Source organism: Alosa alosa, chromosome 8, assembly GCF_017589495.1.
Source record: "Alosa alosa isolate M-15738 ecotype Scorff River chromosome 8, AALO_Geno_1.1, whole genome shotgun sequence".
NCBI classification, from domain to species: domain Eukaryota; kingdom Metazoa; phylum Chordata; class Actinopteri; order Clupeiformes; family Clupeidae; genus Alosa; species Alosa alosa.
Window position 1 is genome coordinate 17,202,004 of NC_063196.1, and position 19,808 is coordinate 17,221,811.

At 44.4% G+C, this 19,808-nt stretch overlaps 3 protein-coding genes across 5 annotated transcripts in view; 2 read left to right on the forward strand and 1 right to left on the reverse strand.

Annotated features, from left to right (window-relative positions):
- The window catches only part of msra (methionine sulfoxide reductase A), an 87,363-nt gene extending 87,355 nt beyond the window's left edge, over nucleotides 1–8 (forward strand). For all 3 annotated transcript variants that reach the window (XM_048250713.1, XM_048250711.1, XM_048250712.1), the window contains one exon: nucleotides 1–8. This exon is cut by the window's left edge and continues 284 nt beyond it. The gene's annotated coding sequence lies outside the window, so the exon portion shown is untranslated.
- A 9,197-nt stretch (nucleotides 9–9,205) lies between these two features.
- On the reverse strand, nucleotides 9,206–11,234 carry LOC125299037 (tubulin alpha-8 chain-like). The gene is made up of 4 exons (XM_048250112.1): nucleotides 11,128–11,234; nucleotides 10,832–11,022; nucleotides 10,583–10,731; nucleotides 9,206–10,234 (listed from the first exon to the last, which is right to left on the reverse strand). Exons 2-4 carry the CDS (start codon nucleotides 11,001–11,003, stop codon nucleotides 9,257–9,259), a joined length of 1,299 nt encoding a protein of 432 aa, XP_048106069.1. The 5' UTR covers nucleotides 11,004–11,022; nucleotides 11,128–11,234; the 3' UTR covers nucleotides 9,206–9,256.
- Nucleotides 11,235–17,188: 5,954 nt separating this feature from the next.
- Nucleotides 17,189–19,576, forward strand: LOC125299036 (tubulin alpha-8 chain-like). Its single transcript, XM_048250111.1, has 5 exons — nucleotides 17,189–17,336; nucleotides 17,458–17,515; nucleotides 17,620–17,839; nucleotides 17,937–18,085; nucleotides 18,556–19,576. Exons 2-5 carry the CDS (start codon nucleotides 17,513–17,515, stop codon nucleotides 19,531–19,533), a joined length of 1,350 nt encoding a protein of 449 aa, XP_048106068.1. The 5' UTR covers nucleotides 17,189–17,336; nucleotides 17,458–17,512; the 3' UTR covers nucleotides 19,534–19,576.
- The last annotated feature ends 232 nt before the right edge of the window (nucleotides 19,577–19,808 follow it).

A 19,808-nucleotide genomic window follows, 5' to 3' on the forward strand; every position in this document is an offset into this window, starting at 1 on the left:
CTTGTTAATACGCTTTTATTTAGTTTAATGCATGAATTTTATGTTATGTGATATTTGATTGGTTGTGTGTGTGTGTGTGTGTGTGTGTGTGTGTGTGTGTGTGTGTGTGTGTGTGTGTGTGTGTGTGTGTGTGTGTGTGTGTGTGTGTACCTCTGGTGTTCATGTGACTATGCTCACTCTGTGGTGCTCTGCAGTTACAGCCTGGGGGTCTGTCCTAGTTACCCTCTGACTCATTATCAATCATTGTGTGTCTGTGTGTATGTGTGCGTTTGTCTGTTTGTGTGTGTCTGTGTGTGTGTGAATGTGGGGTGATTGTGCATGAGCGTGTGTCTCTGTCTGTCTTTGAGTCACAGAATGGATATGTTTGTCTGTAGGAGCATAATGAGTGAGCGGCGCGCACGTGTGTGTGTGTGTGTGTGTGTGTGTGTGTGTGTGTACGTGTACATAACAGAGAAGAGCATGTGTATATTATATACGTGTGTGTGTGTGTGTGTGTGTGTGTGTGCATATGTGTGGATCGCATAGGCAAACATTCCCAGCAGGAGGTCAGCCTCAGTGCCAGGCCCTGTGCTGTTTGCCATCAGCCTCAGAGACACACAAGGGCTACGGGGCATATGGGCAGTGTACACTAACTGAACACACACACACACACACACACACAGAGGAACTGATAGGTGCACACGACTTCATGAGCACACACCAAAAACACATACTACACACAAATGTGCTCAAATAACTCTAGGAGTCTCATCCAGTCCTTTGCGACTTTGCGCGCACATGAGACGAGATTGCATCATAGCAACAAAGATGCTCTAGAGCCAGAGATCCCTCTGCTGCTCTTTTTGGGGTTACTGGGGTCACTCTGTACATGTTTCTCCTCTCCACACACACACATACACACACACACACACACACACACACATAATGGAGGCACAAGCAATCATTACTGCCAGTGTGTCACAATGGCTGACACATTCAAACTGTGTCAGGAACTGTGTCTTTGTCCTTCTCTTTCCTGTGCTTTTGTTATTTTTCTTTTGTTTTTCCATTCTATCTGATTGTATATATTCTAGACTCCTATCTATCCATCAGGATAGGCACTTTCTTATCCAGGTAGCTGATATACATTATTATTATTATTCTTACTCTGATTTCATTTAAGAGCATTTTCTTTCCTCATTATTCTATTATCTTCTGACCGTTTTCTTTCCTTGCCTTTTCCTTCCCTTTCTTCCTCCTTCTTCTAATTTTCCTTCCCTTTTTCTTTCCTTTCTCCCTCCTTTCCTCCCTCTCTCTCTCTTCCTCCCTCTCTCTCTCCCTCTCTCCCTCCATCTCTCCTTCTCGACTCTCAACAGCAGCGATGCACACTTCATCTCATCGAGAGGAAAAACGCTTGTGTGTGCACGCTCATGAAAAACACGGTTGTGTGTGTGTGTGTGTGTACGTGCATGAAAAAGGCTTGTGCGTGCAAATCCCGATTCAGTCAAAGACACAGACTCATGAACACACACATACGCCTATGCCTTCCAAACTGATTGCGTTCCAAGGGCAGGATGGGGCAGGGGTAAGATGGGGGAGCACACACACACCCACACACACATGCACAGACACATACACCTACACACACACCGCCACACACCTAAATACCAACACCTACTCTGCTTACAGCTGTGGGATCACATTAACCAGCACACACTCTACGCCCACACAGGTACAGATCACCTACACGTGCACCCACACAGTAGAGCAAACCCTTCCTATACTGCACTGTGTCCATTACCGTCCACCTGAGAAAAGAAAAAAAAAACCCAGCGGCCTCTCTAATAGATGCCCACTCTGTGGAGTGAGTTAACGGAGGCCAGTTTGCCCAACTCTACCCGTGCAAAGAGGGAATTATGCAATATCCTCGTATCATAGCACTAAATGCACAGGCCTACTGTTAGCACGGACAGAGCCACTCCACTGGAGTGCCCTGCTGAATAACAATGCCCGGGCTATTTGCCTCTGTAGGTTTCTGGCAGTACTCTTAGCTTTTCAAAACCCATCCACGGAGTCCTTTTGGAGGGCGCTTCACTCATAATGGCATGCTTGCATGTCCCAGTTAAAACGGAAGGCACTGGTTGTCATTATTAAAACAATGCTCCTTGGAAACAGTGCCGCAAATGCAGCCAATTTTTGAGTCCATTCCGATTCGCCAACAAAGTTCAAGTGTTGATCGGGAGTGTTGGGGTATGTAAGATAATGTGCTTTGTGTGTATGTGTGTGTGTATTGACAGGGGCTCAGATCAATCTGCCTATTTCATTGTGCCTTCAAGGCGTGCGGAGAGAAAAGCAATCCTGTGCTGTGTGCACTCGAGAAACTCAGAGAGTTACTGCTGACAGTTCTGCTTAATGGAGAGCTGCTTTCTCATGATGAAATCAACGCGCAATCATCATCTAAGTGCTGCTGGTGTTGGCATTCGTAATGAACACACAAGCCCACCCTCATGGTCAGCAGGAGAGAGTGCCCTCATCCACCCCTCCTCAAGCAGAGCCGCCCGGCTGCATACCAAGAGTGTTAGCTTCACAACTCTGCGTCTTCGGCCGCCGAAACAGTTTCACCCTCAGCAGTCGAAATATCAAACAACATACTCAACTGGGGCGTATTACTGAGAAATCTTACACAGGTTCCATCTCGCTTATGCCTCTGAAACACTGATACAGAAACTATACCTTAATCTATGTCAGCCAATCAAAGTGTACAAGAGATACAAAGTATTTACAATGCACAGGTGTATATCCTTGTGAGTGATATATCCCACGTAACCATTTAAAAGCGTTCAAACAAGTGTGTGTTTGTTGAAAAGCCCCACCCTCCACCATGCTTCTTCAATCTCATTTTAAAGCCAAAGCTAGAGAAATTATGTAACCCAGCAACAAACTCATCCACAAGTACTGCTGCACAGTAATTACACACACACATACTCTTTGTTTTGTGAGGTCCTGCAGTAGCCCATAACTTATTAACACTACAGGAGACTAATATTCCCCAGACTGTTATGTGGTGATGGTATTAGTGTCTTGTTCAGGGGACCCCTAGATGTGGTGTTTTGCTGCCGTTCTTCGTGTATGTGTGTGTGCATATGTGCGTGTGCCTGTGTGGGTTTTGGGCGGGGCCCTCTCTGATGCCACAGGCATCTGTCGGCCGGGCTAGCCAACGCTAATCCTTGGAGCAGGTGGCTCCCGCCCCACGCGCCCTGGCCCTGGCCAATGGGAGTGCTCCTCGCCGGGGCGGGTCCTGGCGCACAGGAAGCGGGGGCCTCGGAGGCCGGCGGGAGCAGCCGGGCCGACACACGGGGACCACCGCCGGACCAGGAGGCAGTCGCTGACGCACAAGCTGCTCGCCGGATGGCCACCAGTGACCGGGGGCACCCGCACCGGCGTCGTGCTTCTCACACACACACACACACACACACACGCACAACCTCATACTTGCTTTTAAAAATAGTCATTCAGCCCCAGACATTATTTCATAAGACATGTACAGCCGTCTTTACCCCTTCCTTACAGAGGTGCACACCTTGCTAGAAATAGTGTCTCCTAGGCACTAGATGTTTTGTTTTATCCTCTAAAACAGTGGGGTCCGCAACACATAGCCAACGGGTCCGCAAAATAATTTGCTTTAAATGATGAAGTCATATCTACAGATGATGACCCTTTTCACCCATAAAACAAGTAAATTGTGTCTATTTGCTCCCACTCACATTAACATTTATCTGGAATCGTTTAACAAAGAACCATTCCTACGGCTGCTTAGATGGTTTATTTGACAACTAGCTCGCTGATTAATGTGGAGAAACAATTGAGTCAGACCCTGTTGTCAAGTGATGCAAAATCTAAAGTTGACAAAAGACAGATCAAGTTACTCACTTGCCAGGAAACAGGATTGTGGACCTGGCCACAACTTCAGAAATGATATATGCTTAACTTTTACGATTATGAGGGGGTCCTCAAAAAATTCTCCCCCCCACAGGGGGTCCTTGGAACCAAACAAAAATTCAGAACCCCTGCTCTAAAACACATGCGCGCACACAAATACACACACACACACACAACAAACACACACACACAAATATTGTCATAATTTAATTACTAGTAATTGTTGATTTAATACAACCAGAAGTGTTGTTAAGAAGAGCACAAAGGGATGCATGCATACTCTGAAGTGTTTCATTTTGTTTTCCTACAGAGGACAGAAGAACATGACTGCCATCCGATGGTAATTCTGGGTAATGCGTTATGAAGATGAACAAGTGTATATCTATGAGGTCCATGACCCTGAAAGAAAGAAATATACACAAAGAAATGCAGTGATGTAAAAGAAAACTCTGGCATAACAGTGACTGGCTAACAAATAAAAGGATTGTAATGGTCAAATAAGAATTTAAAGGTATTCTAAACAATGTTACTGTACGCGGTTTCTAAGCTAAAACATTTTTTGTCACATACAGCAAACATCACCTCACCAAAAATGTGGTCTTTGTGTACAGCCCAGGCTCCAAAAATGGCAACAAAAATAACTTGGTCCAGTCTGGACCATAAAAACATAAACTGTTCCAGCCAATCACCGACAAGATGCGCGTTTAGGAGAGTTTCAATTGCACGGGAGGGAGGGGGAGGGAGTAGCGAGCTCGCTCTCTGTTTTGTTTGAACGTCAACAGAAGTGACGTTACCCAACATTGCTTAGAGCACCTTTAAATAAGCGCTGCTTATATGTTCTCAGGGCTATATTCAAAATACATGGAAACACATTGGCCCTGGACCCTGCAGGACACAGGAGTTTTAAAAACCTATTATTGAATCAGATGCTCCACCAGCCCACAGATGCTGCAGTCCGCTGGGATTTGTCCCTGTGTACCAATGACCAGTCCACTGCTGTGTGTTCAAATTATTTGTTTCTCTACATCCACCAGGGGGCGCTTGAAGACTGGTTTCTGATTGAGTCTTTCAGTTGCATCCAAAATGAATCACAATTAAAAACCTCAGCACACATAAAGAGAACATAGTAGTCAGTTAGATGCGGTTTCATTACCAAAGCTTAGTGGACATCCTCTTGCTTAAATGACTGGGTACTACTAACTGACCTTACTATAGGCATTCCATCTAATGGTTATGTTTATAGGTACAGGTATAAACATTAAATCACAACCGTTTCGCCATCATTAACTGTTTTTGACTGAATGCCTATGGAATTCTGCACTTGACATATTCCTCAACCTTTACATGGTCTTACAGCAGCAACAGAGACTCTTTTGTCTCCAGTGAAATACTGTTCTTTCATTTCTTGTAAAATACTGTTCATTTCAAGTGCATCAATTTCTGAATGTCTCTGTTTCACTCCCTGAGCCATTCTTATCCATTTGTCCCCCCTCTCTCTCAATCTTTCTCCCCCTTCATCTCTCTCTCTCTCCATCACCCTGTCTTTTCTGGTCCTCTTATCGGCTGGTGATTGCCGTTATTATTCCTCTCTCGTCTGGGTGAGGCGGTTTCTAAGGTGATGCTGCTGACGCAACCGCCATCAATCAGCAGGCCTCTCCAGCCCAGTCCAGTCCCACTGTGTATTATTAATGACGAGGTACAACAAGGCATCGACTCTGGGCTACATCTACAAGCCAACGCTGTGTTTACATCTATCTGGACGGCTCGCTGCGATCACGCTGAAAGACAGCCACGGTGAGGGGAGGCCGGGGTCAAAGCATTTTTCTCTCGTTTGAGAGAGAGAGAGAAAGAGAGAGAGAGAGAGAGAGAGAGAGAGAGAGAGAGAGAGAGAGAGAGATGGCCAAAGGGATGTGTGTATTTGCAGTGATGTGCACGAGTGAATTTTTATACATCATTTTATACAAGAAGTGGCCACTGTTTGTACAACTACTAGGTGTTGCATGCATGCATCCAAAAGTCCAAACATCAGAACAGCACTTGTACATTAATCTAGCATCTTATTTAGGTTTAGTTTTTCAAAAGATATTGTGACAAGGAGGCCCAGTTGTCAGATGATTTTATATGTACTTGCATTGCTGGCAAGGTTTAAATAGTCTAGTCATGGCATTTAGATGTTTCGTTTGGTCCTTGATTCAAATACGTTGTTTTGGACAAAAGCATCTGCTAATACATTTAAATATAAATATAAATACAAACAAACACGACTTCCTGCAATATTGCTAATTTGTAAATGTTGATTTTTTAAATCACATTTTTACTTACTTTATTTGACAACCTCTTTAACCTTTTTAAGTACTTTTTTAAATCATTTATAATTTTTACTTACCTAATCATAACACAAACAACAAAAGTGCAAGTGCATATTAGCGATATTTATCTACATCTACAGGTTGTGTTTCCAACACTGATCTCTATGAGTGCTGGGCGTAAGGCTTACAGGATGGCTAATGTTTGGCTACCAAGAGAGAGCAACCACATTACCACATGGGAATACGACTCCGCTAAAATAGGGATTAATCAGTTTGCCTCATATCTCACACAAAAGAGAAACAAATCAGTTGACTCTCAGCTCACATTTCTTAAAACTATTTGCTAAATGTTATTCATTGAAGAGTGAATTAACAGTAAGTTTGCTCCATGGTTTCTTATTCTTTCTTCCTCTCTTAAAGGCACCCTTAACACTGCAAAAAATAAAAAATAAAAAAAATAAAAACACTCACTGAAGAACAGGAGGCCAGCGAAGTGAACCCTTCTTTTTCGGTGAGCTTTTTTTTGGTAGTTTGCAAACGGAGTGCATTGCCACCACCATCTGCTGGATTGAGGTGTAATGGCAAGTGTACTCCGTAGCCTTATTATATTGAAGAGGTTCATTAGGCTTACTGTTTTACTAATTCTTACTGTTTCTCTGTACAAGCCAATAAGGTAAAATTGTGTACCTGACAAGTTTCGGCTACCTTGCCTCTGTAGCCTTCATCAGAGGTGTCACGTGATGTTGGTGTGACGTCGTCTGAGCTGTGTTATATGGTGTGGGATAGCTGGTAGGCTCCTTCATCCCGGTTCACAGTCTTTGGGGCCCGCTTCCTGATTTCAACCGCCTCTTTGATCCATCGATGGAATTTGTTGCTTTCCGTTCTGATGACCTTGGCTGGCCCCCAGTTCATAAGATGGTTTTCCCTCTTACAGTGGTCTGAAATGGCAGATTTCAGATTTTCTTGTGTTGCTTTCATTCTTGTTGCACGGGTGAGCGTTCCAGATGTTTCCTTTTCACATTCTTTCTGGTGAGCCGGCCTGTCTCTCCTATATACGTTTTATTGCATGTTAGGCAAGGGATCTCGTATATCACATCACACTTTTTCTCAGGGGGAAATCTGATCCTTAGGGTGTACTAGGATTTGGCGAAGCTTGATGTGTGGCTTCACTGGTGTGATGTGGTGTTTCCTCATCGCTCGCTGTACGCATTCTGTGACTCCCCTGATGTATGGGAGGGTGACCATGCCTAGGTTCTCAGGCCTAGAACCTTTTTTCTTTTTCTCCTCCTTGTTATTTCTCTGGACCTCTCTCTTGCCCGATTTGGGCTCGCATTTTTCACAACATAGCTCACCCTGCAGCTTCGGTAGCAAGTGACTGCTACGCTAAACTCCCACTAGCTAGCGAGCTAGCCATCAAGAAACCAAGCTAAACACATACAGTTGGAAGCAACTGGAATCCATGCATTTCCATTATATTTGGAATCTGATCCCTTATCATACCTATTCGTACTCGTTGCTCGAATTCAAGATGGCGGCGAACGGTAAACTTCATGAAAGGTACTGTCTGTATAAATCGTCTTGTAAATAAACTACCAGTGCTTTTTCAAAGTTCTCAATATCTCGTTTTAAATGTCAAGGCCCTCGGAAGTCTACCCGAGGCACCCCCATGTGCAGGGGACAAGCCGAGATGAGCTATACAGTACGTTCACACTAACATTTTAACACACTTTAGGTCAAGATCACACCGGAATTCTCCTTTAATTATGCAGGTTGAGAGTCGTTCTGATGGTTCTACAACACTTTCTGGGTTGTTTGGTGGGTGCTTCGTCTGCCCCTATCGCTTCTCTGCGTAAAAAACGCATACGCAAGTTTCTGAACCCGGACCGGGTAAATCCAGATGTGGCGCAACAGAAGTATCCAATCGCGCCTCGAAAATGTAGTCAGATTGTAGTTTCTAAGAAGACTGCAAAACGGACGCCGACTTGGCTTTGTTGCTGTTGAAATTGTAAGTAGCCTACCCTTGGGTGAACTTTGTTTTAGTAATGTGGTTTGATAGTCTCTTGAACAATGTGTTTGCTCGACCGTTTTATTGTGAGCCCTGTATGTGTTTAGCTTCTTGATGGCTAGCTCGCTAGCTAGTGGGGGTTTAGCGTAGCAGTCACTTGCTACCGAAGCTGCAGGGGGAGCCATGTTGTGAAAAATGCAAGCCCAAATCCAGCAAAAACCCAGAAACAGCGAAGGAATAACCAGACCTGCATACTGTAGGACTTCTTTAAATGGTCAGTAGTGGGAACTACTGTTGCCTTTCTGATTTCCTTTTAAAAGTTTCTTAAGGAGATAATTGAGATCAACAATGACAAGCCAGCTGGAACCTGCCACTCTCGCACTCTCGTGAGTGCAGACGCATTCCCAATTAAATGGATCGCATAACGTTAGGTCTGCTGCAAAGGAGATATCTAAGAGTAGGCCCATCATCTCTGTTTAACACGTTGTAAACGTTCTCTAAGGAGAGTGAAAAGCAGTTGTAGTAAAGCTAACCAAATGTCAACTCTAACGCAGGAAAAAAAAAATAAATAAATAAATAAATAAAAAAAATAGTGAGCAGCCTGATAACCAAATGAAATGGTCGGTGGGCCAGATGAAAGTGCTTGGCGGGCCGGATCCAGCCCACGGGCCGCAGTTTGCCCACCCCTGCTCTACTCACACACGCCCCTACAGCTCTGGAAAAAAATTAGAGACGACTGCACATTTTTCTGATGTCATCCTACGGTTGCCGACATTCGAATAAGTTGACGATCATATTCAAATTTACAGTAGACTCTTAATTCTGAAGATGAGTCAACACATTTGAATGTCACTCAGCAACCATACAGTGGGATAAAATCAGAAAAATTTGCAATGGTCCCTTTCTCAAGAGCTGTATATGTAGCCCTCAGAGTTCTTACTTCAAGGGGATAAAGATTCTCAGACAACCTACATATCTTTCTTATGGCCAGATTTTTAATTAAACAGAAACATACAAATACACTTTAGTACTCTTCCTCCTCTTCACCATCCTCTGCTGAGTCTGCCCCAACTTCCTCATAGTCCTTCTCCAGTGCAGCCATGTCTTCTCTAGCCTCACTGAACTCCCCCCCCTCTTCCATGCCCTCACCCACATACCAGTGCACAAAGGCCCTCTTGGCGTACATCAGGTCAAACTTATGGTCCAGGCGAGCCCAGGCCTCGGCGATGGCAGTCGTGTTGCTCAGCATACACACGGCCCTCTGCACCTTGGCCAAGTCACCTCCTGGCACCACCGTTGGTGGCTGGTAGTTGATGCCCACCTTGAAGCCGGTGGGGCACCAGTCAACAAACTGAATGGATCGGCTGGTCTTGATGGCAGCAATGGTGACGTTGACGTCTTTGGGTACTACATCCCCACGGTACAGCACGCAGCAAGCCATGTACTTACCACGCCTTGGGTCACACTTCACCATCTGATTTGCTGGCTCAAAACATGCATTTGTGATCTCGGGCACAGAGAGTTGCTCATGGTAAGCCCTCTCTGCAGAGATTATTGGCGAGTAGGTGACTAGGGGGAAGTGAATGCGGGGGTAGGGAACAAGGTTAGTCTGGAACTCCGTGAGATCCACATTCAGAGCCCCATCAAAGCGTAGAGATGCAGTGATAGACGAGACGATCTGGGCAATGAGGCGATTCAGATTGGTGTAGGAGGGACGCTCAATGTCAAGGTTGCGCTTGCAAATATCAAAAATGGCCTCGTTGTCCACCATGAAGGCACAGTCAGAGTGCTCTAGAGTGGTGTGGGTCGTGAGGATGGAGTTGTAGGGCTCCACTACAGCAGTGGACACCTGGGGAGCAGGGTAGACGGAGAACTCCAGCTTGGACTTCTTGCCGTAGTCCACAGACAGACGCTCCATCAGCAGGGAGGTGAAGCCAGAGCCAGTGCCTCCTCCAAAGCTGTGGAAGATGAGGAATCCCTGAAGACCCGAGCACTGGCCTGACTGAAAGACAGAAACCACTTCAATAGTCACATCATGCAACATTATTGGTTGCTATAAACTCAATAACCTCCAAAAGGTTACACAAACAAAAGGGCAGCTGCTGGTTTTCCATGAGAGGACATTGACACACTTCTACCCTACACAGACGTCAAATCCTCAGAACCTCATCCCCTTCACTACAGCCAAACTCGAGAGTGTGCAACCGCAAGCAGGCCTACATACAATACAATACACTGAATTGGTCACAAAATCACCAAGAAACATACCAATATTTAAGATGCTATAGGTAAAACAACACTTCCCAATCTTTGAAAAGTTGAGTAAGAAACTGTTAACCTGGTCACCTACCATTTTACGAATACTGTCCAGGACCGGATCCACAATTTCCTTTCCAATGGTGTAGTGACCACGAGCGTAGTTGTTGGCTGCATCCTCTTTACCAGTAATCAACTGCTCCGGATGGTACAGCTGACGATAGGACCCATTACGGATCTCATCTGTCAGGAAACATCAAGTCAGCCCTTCACAAACTTTTTACGCTGACCCAAAGGCCAAAAGCAAAATGATCATTTGATATAGGGACTGATGTTTACTCACCTATAACAGATGGTTCCAGATCAAGAAATATTGACCTAGGAACATACTTCCCAGCACCAGTCTCACTGAAAAAGGTGCCAAATGAGGAGTCCAGTAGAGTTTTGGCATCACCCGTACAACCAGTACAATTCCCAACACGAGTTTCCAATCTGCACACCAGCTTGGCCAACATGGATAGAAATACACTCCCTCTGTAAAATGATCAGAAAAAAATAAATAAAACCAGTCATCAGAAAAGCCTTACCAATCATCCAAGTCAAGCAGTAAGCCAAGTTAAGTAAAATAGAGGCACTTACCATTCTTGAAATAAAGACTGCAAAACTGCAAAGTCCCCTAAACACCCTTTTACCAAATAATCAGTAAACTCTTGAGTTAGGCTTCTTTGATTAAGAAAAGTTCCACAAAGTACCTGATAAAACATTCAAATATTAAAAAGAACAGCAGTTAAATCTAATATCTCTGACAACTTACCTTCTCCCTGAAACACTATGAACTCCCACTTCGGAGTCTGTGTGATATAGTGATGGCAGGCGTGGCTTCCAATTAGCACCTCTTGTCCAATGTCTGATAAGCCCATTTCACAGTGTCCAGGTGACCACCTCACTGATGTTAATGATACCTAAAGCCCTCCTTACACTGACAGACTTTGGAAAGATTTGGAAAAGATTTTTGAAAGACTACAGTCTCAGACCCTCTCACATCTAAAGACAAGTAGTAGAGTTTTAAGTCACAGACTATGATTTTGCAATGACTAGGGATCTTGCAGAGTCACTATTTACAAGACTGCAACTAGATACCTTTAAATTATTACCCGTCGTGCAATAGATACACAGGAGCTGAAATGATGGCCTGCTAAACTCAAAGTCGGATTTTCGTGTTTCTGCAGCATTGTTTCATGCGTGACATCCCTAACTGATATAGAGTTGTTCTGTCACGTGGAAGAGCCGACTAAATATGTATAAGAAATGACAAATATTCTAAGAATAACAAATAATCATATAGGCTACAGCTGTCGCCTACTTTGCCCCTTCCTGTTTGGTGTTGGAGAGGTGTCACTATTGGGTTTCATAGTTAGGTGTCACTATTGGGTTTCATAGCGCCGCGATTCCAGTACAACTCCCATGATTTCTGTCCGACTTTGGAAATGTAGTCGTCAACTGTGAAAACAGACCAAAATCGTATAATGTAAGGCCGCCATTAATTGAAATTAAAAACGTCTTGTTCTTCCTGTGGACTGAGCTGTTCAAGAGGAAGTTAATTTACACAATAGCGACATCTTGTGAAATTGAATAATTATTTTACCTTTCCAAGACTCACACAGTTAGTGAGATTAGGCTGCCATGCACACAGGATACAGGTGTTTTGGTGCGTTCAGGTCACCTGGAAATATTAGGGAATGCCACTGCACTGCAAATGTGCTTTGCCATCAGGATGTGAAAATAATGAACGCCACAACCAGGGGTTCCTGCAGGAATGAATGCTATGGGATGCACACCCACCTTGAGGGCAGCCGTGACCCACTGGTTAGCACTCTGGACTTGTAACCGGAGGGTTGCCGGTTCGAGCCCGACCACTAAGTGAAGCCTTGAGCAAGGCACCTAACCCCTCACTGCTCCCGAGCGCCGCCCGTTGAAGCAGGCAGCTCACTGCGCCCGGGATTAGTGTGTGCCTCACTGTGTGTTTACTGTGTGCAGTGTGTTTCACTAATTCACTGATTGGGTTAAATGCAGAGACCAAATTTCCCTCACGGGATCAAAAAAGTATCTATACTTTTACTTGTTTGTTGGTTTTGTGAGTCCGTAGGGGTGGGTTCCAGTTTATGAGTGTGTGAAGTGAATGTGTCTTCCAGTTTATGAGTGTAGGAGAGTGTGTCTGTGGCTCAACATCACCATCTGACCAACAAGCAGACTTGGAGCCATCAGTTATAGGTGATTAAATGTCACTCTCTATTTCAAATGATCGTTTGGATTTTGGGACGGAAATGCACTCCCTCTGGAAGAAAATAAAGACCCAGAATTTATAAATGAAGAAAACACTTAGCTATTTTTAACCTGTTAAGGGTCACATCAAAATGTGAATAATGAATTCTAATGACCAAGAATGAATGTACTCACTGTTTTTCAAAGATATAAAACCAAGTCAACAGACACAAATGCACCAAAGGCTCCTACATTATAGGAGCATTATATAGCAACATTATTAATTCAGAAATCCACATCTAAACAACCAGAAACCAAAATTAAACCTGTATGTCTCAGTGCACTCACTGTGTAAAAGGACACTCTCTCTGAATCGGCCAGATATAGGCCACATTTACACATAGCCGGGTATTTAGAGAAACTAATATTTCCCCCCCTCCGTTTTCAATAATAACATCGTGCACACAACATTGTTTTCAAAAAACTTGTCATTTACATCAACCCGCATAAATACGCTGTCGAGCACCTTAACAGCATCCATGATAATCCTGATCAGTAGCCAAAGAAACTGTAAACATCAGGCGCTCACATGACGTTAAGGATTTTCTGGTGCATAATGTGACGTTTAAGTTCTCCTTGTTGCTGTCAAGGTTGCCAAGAAGCTTCCGCTGAACCTGCTGTGCGCCTTATGCAAGCATCGCTTGCCCTGGATGGCCTCAATGGAGGGGAGTGAGGAATGCGTTGGGCAGTTTTCACCACCCTCTGCAGTGCTTTTCGGTTGTGGGCAGAGCAGTTGCCATACCAAACTGTGACACAGTTGGTAAGGATACGCTTGATGGTGCAGGGGTAGAGATTCACCAGGATCTGAGGAGGCCGGTGGACCTTCTTTAGCCTCCTCAGATAGAAGAAATGCTGGTAAGCCTTCTTGATCAGGGTAGAGGTGTTGAGGGTCCAAGAGAGGTCCAAAAGATGTGGACACCCAGAAATCTGAAGCTGGTGATACACTCCACTTCAGTCCCATTGATGAGAATGGGTGTGTGTGCTAGCTTTAGACTTCCTGAAGTCCACAATGAGCTCTTTGGTCTTCAATAATTCTGTTAACAGGACTTGCAGGAAGTTGTGGGAACATATGAATTTGTTGATTATATGCAAGCCTAATGCTGCCCACTACAGCTAAGTCTGCCTTAATCCATGAATTGTGACTGGTTTCAGAAACAGCATCCTCTGAACAATCTACAGTAGCTCAGTGCAATTAACACACACATTGGATAGCATCTTAATAGATGGCATGGCTGTTGTGCAGGAGATGGTTGTCAGGAAAAGTGACATAAACTGTTGCCAAGATCTGGCAGAATGCTTCTTTGAAAATGTTGAAAGTGAGGCACGAGGCTACAATGACATATACTTATTATTTAACAACTATACCATCACAAACTCCATGAAAGACAGGACGAAACAGGTCCATACAATGGTAAAAGCACATGATAAGGGATACAAAATACAAGACTCTACACCAAAGACTTTAAAGCTTTTCTGGGATCGAAGGAAACCAAAGCCAACCTCATCCTCTACCTTGGTCATAAAGCTGTTGAACTATGTAAAGTGCCAGTCACAGTTCACACACACAAAGGTAGCAGTAGCAGTAAGTCATTTTGGCAAAACCCCATATATCTACATGTCACACAGATGTCTTGGTGCTTGCCCTTCGCAGGGTACCAGACATCAACAAAGACAGTCTCATTATCATGGGCACTGGAGAACGCCAACAAAAGATACAGCCTAGAAATCTTGACGCATTCTAAGCGCAGCAAATGTAATTTGCAGTCAGGGTAGTCTAGCAACTCTCCGTTGGCTTGTGAGGTGGAAAAACCAAACTTCGCTCAGGGCAATCACATCGTGTATAGCGTCGGTGGACCTATCGGGGATCCTATTGTATCCTATCCTATCAGGAAATTGAAAGTCAACCGTTTGTCCCGCCATTTACCGTTTATCCCGTGGGAAAGGAAAGGTTTCTGTTTCAAGTCAATCAAGTCATGATGGTGTCATTAACACACTTTGTAGGCTTGTAGTAGGTCCTCATCCATCTCCAGACGTGTTAGCTGGATGTGAGAAATTTGTGTGTCAGCTCCTCAAAACATGGTTTTCAAACAGCTAACCATGCCCTTCGGTGGAACATGTTTAAAACTCTAAAACCCAACCAGGGAGTGGAAAAACTCAGGAACTAGGGAAATCCCATCCCTATGATTGCCCTACCATCGCCTATTGCTGTCCCCATGCTCGGATTCCTGCCCGCGCAGCCTAGCGACCCACTATTTGCCTGATGACAACTCCTAATTCCTATGGACAATTCATCCCCCACACTGGACTATTTGAACTTAACACTAAATAACCAATTATTAACACAGGGCAGCCGTGGCCTACTGGTTAGCGCCTCGGACTTGTAAGCGGAGTGTTGCCGGTTCGAACCCCGACCAGTAGGCGCGGCTGAAGTGCCCTTGAGCAAGGCACCCAACCCCTCACTGCTCCCCGAGCGCCACTGTTGTTGCAGGCAGCTCACTGCGCCGGGATTAGTGTGTGCTTCACCTCACTGTGTGTTGAGTGTGTTTCACTAATTCACAGATTGGGATAAATGCAGAGACAAAATTTCCCTCACGGGATCAAAAGAGTATATATACTTATACTTATACTTAAATAGGATTCATGCATTATCATACTGGTTATGTAACCATCCAACCACTTTGTAACATATACCTCAGGTGGCTCTAAATACCATGTTCTATTCTCTGTATATAGACCTTACTGTCCTTTAACTGACCCCAGGCAGATGGGTCAGGCCCTTGAGTCGTGGATCTGCTTGAGGTTTCATCCTATATGCTTCTCCCATTCTTGGGAGTTTTTCTCTCACCCCTGTTACTCATGGGCTCTGTCTGAATGTTTAACACTCTGTAAAGCAACATGAGACATGTGTAATGTTTTGACGCTCTATAACTGAAATTAAATTGAAATTCTGAGAGCACACAGGCAAGCAAATGTTTGGACACAAGATACAGTGCCTGCTCCAAAGATTCTTGACTCACTATCACTGGGATGGAGACAAATTGTTGATAGGCAATGGGCTAGATAGATAGATAGATAGATAGATACTTTATTGATCCCCAAGGGGAAATTCAAGAAAGGCTCCTGTTCTGTGAAAACTTCCACCAGCACCAGAGGCTGTTGTGGAACCTGTGAAGTGTTGTTGTCTTGCCAGCCAATGCAGTATAAGGTGTTCTTGCAAGAGTAACAACTTACCATTCACACAACTTTGCAGGTGTGAAGGCTCTGAGGAGATGTACACCAATATTAAAAAGACAGTGACAGTGGTGAGGATAAATACTTAAGTGACAATGACAATGTTTTGTTGTTGACAATGTTTTGTTGTATGTTTTTTTCCATTTTTTTTGGCAAATGATGCAATACATCTTTTGAAAATAGTCTGTATCTCACTTATCTACCTTATTAGGTGTATATTTATCAAAAAGTTGACCACTTTAAGCCTTTATATTATTTTTCCGCATATATTGTCTGCCATCTTAAATTTTGGCACTGAAAATGAAGAAAACAATTGGAAACAGGTTGTTTTGTATTCAATGGGGTCCTAGCAAGTAAAAAACACCAGTTGCAAAAATCTATATGAAGCGTTCCTAAAATAACACAATTCCCCATACTACAGACTCTGCGAAGTCAGAGAGTCTGGTTTCCAGGCTAGATCTTCCTGTCCAACAATTGTAATGTAAACATGGGAATTTGCCGTTTTTGTCACTTGAAAGCTGCATAGGCCTAATCCTTCTTTCCCAAGCGTTGTGGCGTTCATGTTTTTCTCACATCCTGACGGCAAACCACAATGAACGCTTGCATTCCCTAATATTCCCAGGTCACCTGAATGCACCAAAAGACCTGTATCCTGTGTGCATGGCAGCATAATCTCACTAACTGTGTAAGTGAGTCTTGGAAAGAAAAATAATTAGCCAATTAGCCCATTTCAAGATGTAGCCATATACCTCTGAAGTTTGCCTACAAAAAAGCTGCCATCTTTGACATCTGGTATCTGGCGATTTTTCCTATGGGAAAACATGGGGAGTTTGAATTATCGCACCTGTTAAACTCTCGCAGGGATGAAAAAGTCTGAAATGCAGACGTTTTCCTGAACACACTTTTGTCCTCTGCCTTCGAGTGGATACTGTGATCTCCGGTGCGTGAAGGCGGTACAATTAGATTTTTGCTACCCCAGAGCTAACTTGCAATGCAACTTGCCATAGGTAGTTAGCTTCAATTAACAACCAGATCTCCTTATATGGGCAAATATGGGCGTTTTGGTTGTAGAGCTGTATTGTGTAAAGCAACTTCCTCTGGGACAGCACAGTCCATTGGAAAAACAGGAAAATGTTTTACCCTGCCAGTTAAGGTATCATGAACATCAGTGAGGCCGGACACCTGTGAAATTGGCTTATCAGACGTTGAACAAGAGGTGCTAATTGGAAGCCACGCCTGCCATCACTATATCACACAGACCTAGAGGTGGGAGTTCATGGTGTTTCACAGAGCAGGTAAGGTGACAGAGATTTAACTGCTTTTCTTTTTAAAATTTGACTGTTTCATCATGTCCTTCGAGGAGCTTTTCTTAATCAAAGAAGCTTAACTCAAGTGTTTATTGATTATTTGGTGAAGGGGTGTTTAGCGGACTTTGCCGTTTGGACAGATTTTTACATCTACCATTTCAAGAATGGTAAGTGCCTCTATTTTAGTTAACTTGGCTTACTGCTTGACTTGGATGATTGGTAAGGCTTTTCTGATGACTGGTTTTATTTATTTTTTCTGGTCATTTTACAGAGGGAGTGTATTTCTATCCATGTTGGCCAAGCTGGTGTGCAGATTGGAAACTCGTGTTGGGAATTGTACTGCTTGGAACATGGTATTCGCCCAGATGGAACCGTTCCTGGTGACTGCAAAACTCTACTGGACTCCTCATTTGGTACCTTTTTCAGTGAGACTGGTGCTGGGAAGTATGTTCCTAGGTCAATATTTCTTGATTTGGAACCATCTGTTATAGGTGAGTAAACATCAGTCCCTATATCAAATGATCATTTTGATTTTGGCCTTTGGGTCACCGTAAAAAGTTTGTGAAAGGCTGACTTGATTCCTGATAGATGAGATCCGTAATGGGTCCTACCGTCAGCTGTACCACCCGGAGCAGCTGATTACTGGTAAAGAGGATGCAGCCAACAACTACGCTCGTGGTCACTACACCATTGGAAAGGAAATTGTGGATCCGGTCCTGGACAGGATTCGTAAAATGGTAGGTGACTAGGTTAACAGTTTCTTACTCAACTTTTCAAAGATTGGGAAGTGTTTGCCTTTACCTATAGCATCTTAAATATTGGTATGTTTCTTGGTGATTCTGTGACCAATTCAGTGTATTGTATTGTAGGCCTGCTTGTGGTTGCATACTATCTCTAGTTTGGCTGTAGTGAAGGGGATGAGTTTCTGAGGATTTATGATGTATGTGTAGGGTAGAAGTGCGCTAATGTCCTCATGGATGTCAACTTATGTCTGGGGTATGATGAGGCTCAAGGCTGAACAGGCGTTTTATGTCTACAAGGGGTAGGATTGTTTGAGTCATTAGAGGGTGTGCCTCCTGATTGTTTTCAAGTTTGCTCCAGAAAACCAGCAGCTGCCCTTTTGTTTGTGTAACCTTTTGGAGGTTATTCAGAGTTCATAGCAACCAATAATGTTGCATGATGTGACTTGAAGTTGTTTCTGTCTCTGTCAGACCAGTGCTCGGGTCTCCAGGGATTCCTCATCTTCCACAGCTTCGGAGGAGGCACTGGCTCTGGCTTCACCTCCCTGCTGATGGAGCGTCTGTCTGTGGACTATGGCAAGAAGTCCAAACTGGAGTTCTCCGTCTACCCTGCTCCCCAGGTGTCCACTGCTGTAGTGGAGCCCTACAACTCCATCCTCACGACCCACACTACTCTAGAGCATTCTGACTGTGCATTTATGGTGGACAACGAGGCCATTTTTGATATTTGCAAGCGCAACCTTGACATTGAGCGTCCCTCTTACACCAATCTGAATCGCCTCATTGCCCAGATCGTCTCGTCTATCACTGCATCTCTACGCTTTGATGGGGCTCTGAATGTGGATCTCACGGAGTTCCAGACTAACCTTGTTCCCTACCCCCGCATTCACTTCCCCCTAGTCACCTACTCGCCAATAATCTCTGCAGAGAGGGCTTACCATGAGCAACTCTCTGTGCCCGAGATCACAAATGCTTGTTTTGAGCCAGCAAATCAGATGGTGAAGTGTGACCCAAGGCGTGGTAAGTACATGGCCTGCTGCGTGCTGTACCGTGGGGATGTGGTACCCAAAGATGTCAACGCCGCCATTGCTGCTATCAAGACCCGCCGATCCATTCAGTTTGTGGACTGGTGCCCCACCGGCTTCAAGGTGGGCATCAACTACCAGCCGCCAACGGTGGTGCCAGGAGGTGACTTGGCCAAGGTGCAGAGGGCCGTGTGTATGCTGAGCAACACGACTGCCATCGCCGAGGCCTGGGCTCGCCTGGACCATAAGTTTGACCTGATGTACGCCAAGAGGGCCTTTGTGCACTGGTATGTGGGTGAGGGCATGGAAGAGGGGGAGTTCAGTGAGGCCAGAGAAGACATGGCTGCACTGGAGAAGGACTATGAGGAAGTTGGGGCAGACTCGGCAGAGGATGGTGAAGAGGAGGAAGAAGAGTACTAATGTGTCTTTGTATGTTTTGGTTTAACTAATAAATCTGGACATTAAAAAAGGTTGTCTGAGAATCTTTGTCCCCTTGAAGTAATACAAACAATTCTTCAACTCTAAGGGTTACATATACAGCTTTGGGGAAAAAAAAAATACTACTGCAATTTTGAATATGACCAACTCATTCAAATGTCACTCGGCAACTGTAGGATGTCAGAATGTGCAGTGGTCTCTTAATTTCTTTTCTAAGAGCTGTAGGGGTGTGTGTGTGGGTAGAGTATTGCAGTACT

Coding starts and splice junctions, on each gene's coding strand:
- LOC125299037 (XM_048250112.1), bottom strand. CDS start 11,003: ATGTTGGCCAAGCTGGTGTGCAGATTGGAAACTCGTGTTGGGAATTGT. Junction 10,732..10,831: donor TCTGGAACCATCTGTTATAG/GTGAGTAAACAT, acceptor GTTTCCTGACAG/ATGAGATCCGTAATGGGTCC. Junction 10,235..10,582: donor TGGACAGTATTCGTAAAATG/GTAGGTGACCAG, acceptor TCTGTCTTTCAG/TCAGGCCAGTGCTCGGGTCT.
- LOC125299036 (XM_048250111.1), top strand. Junction 17,840..17,936: donor TTTGGAACCATCTGTTATAG/GTGAGTAAACAT, acceptor GATTCCTGATAG/ATGAGATCCGTAATGGGTCC. Junction 18,086..18,555: donor TGGACAGGATTCGTAAAATG/GTAGGTGACTAG, acceptor TTTCTGTCTCTG/TCAGACCAGTGCTCGGGTCT.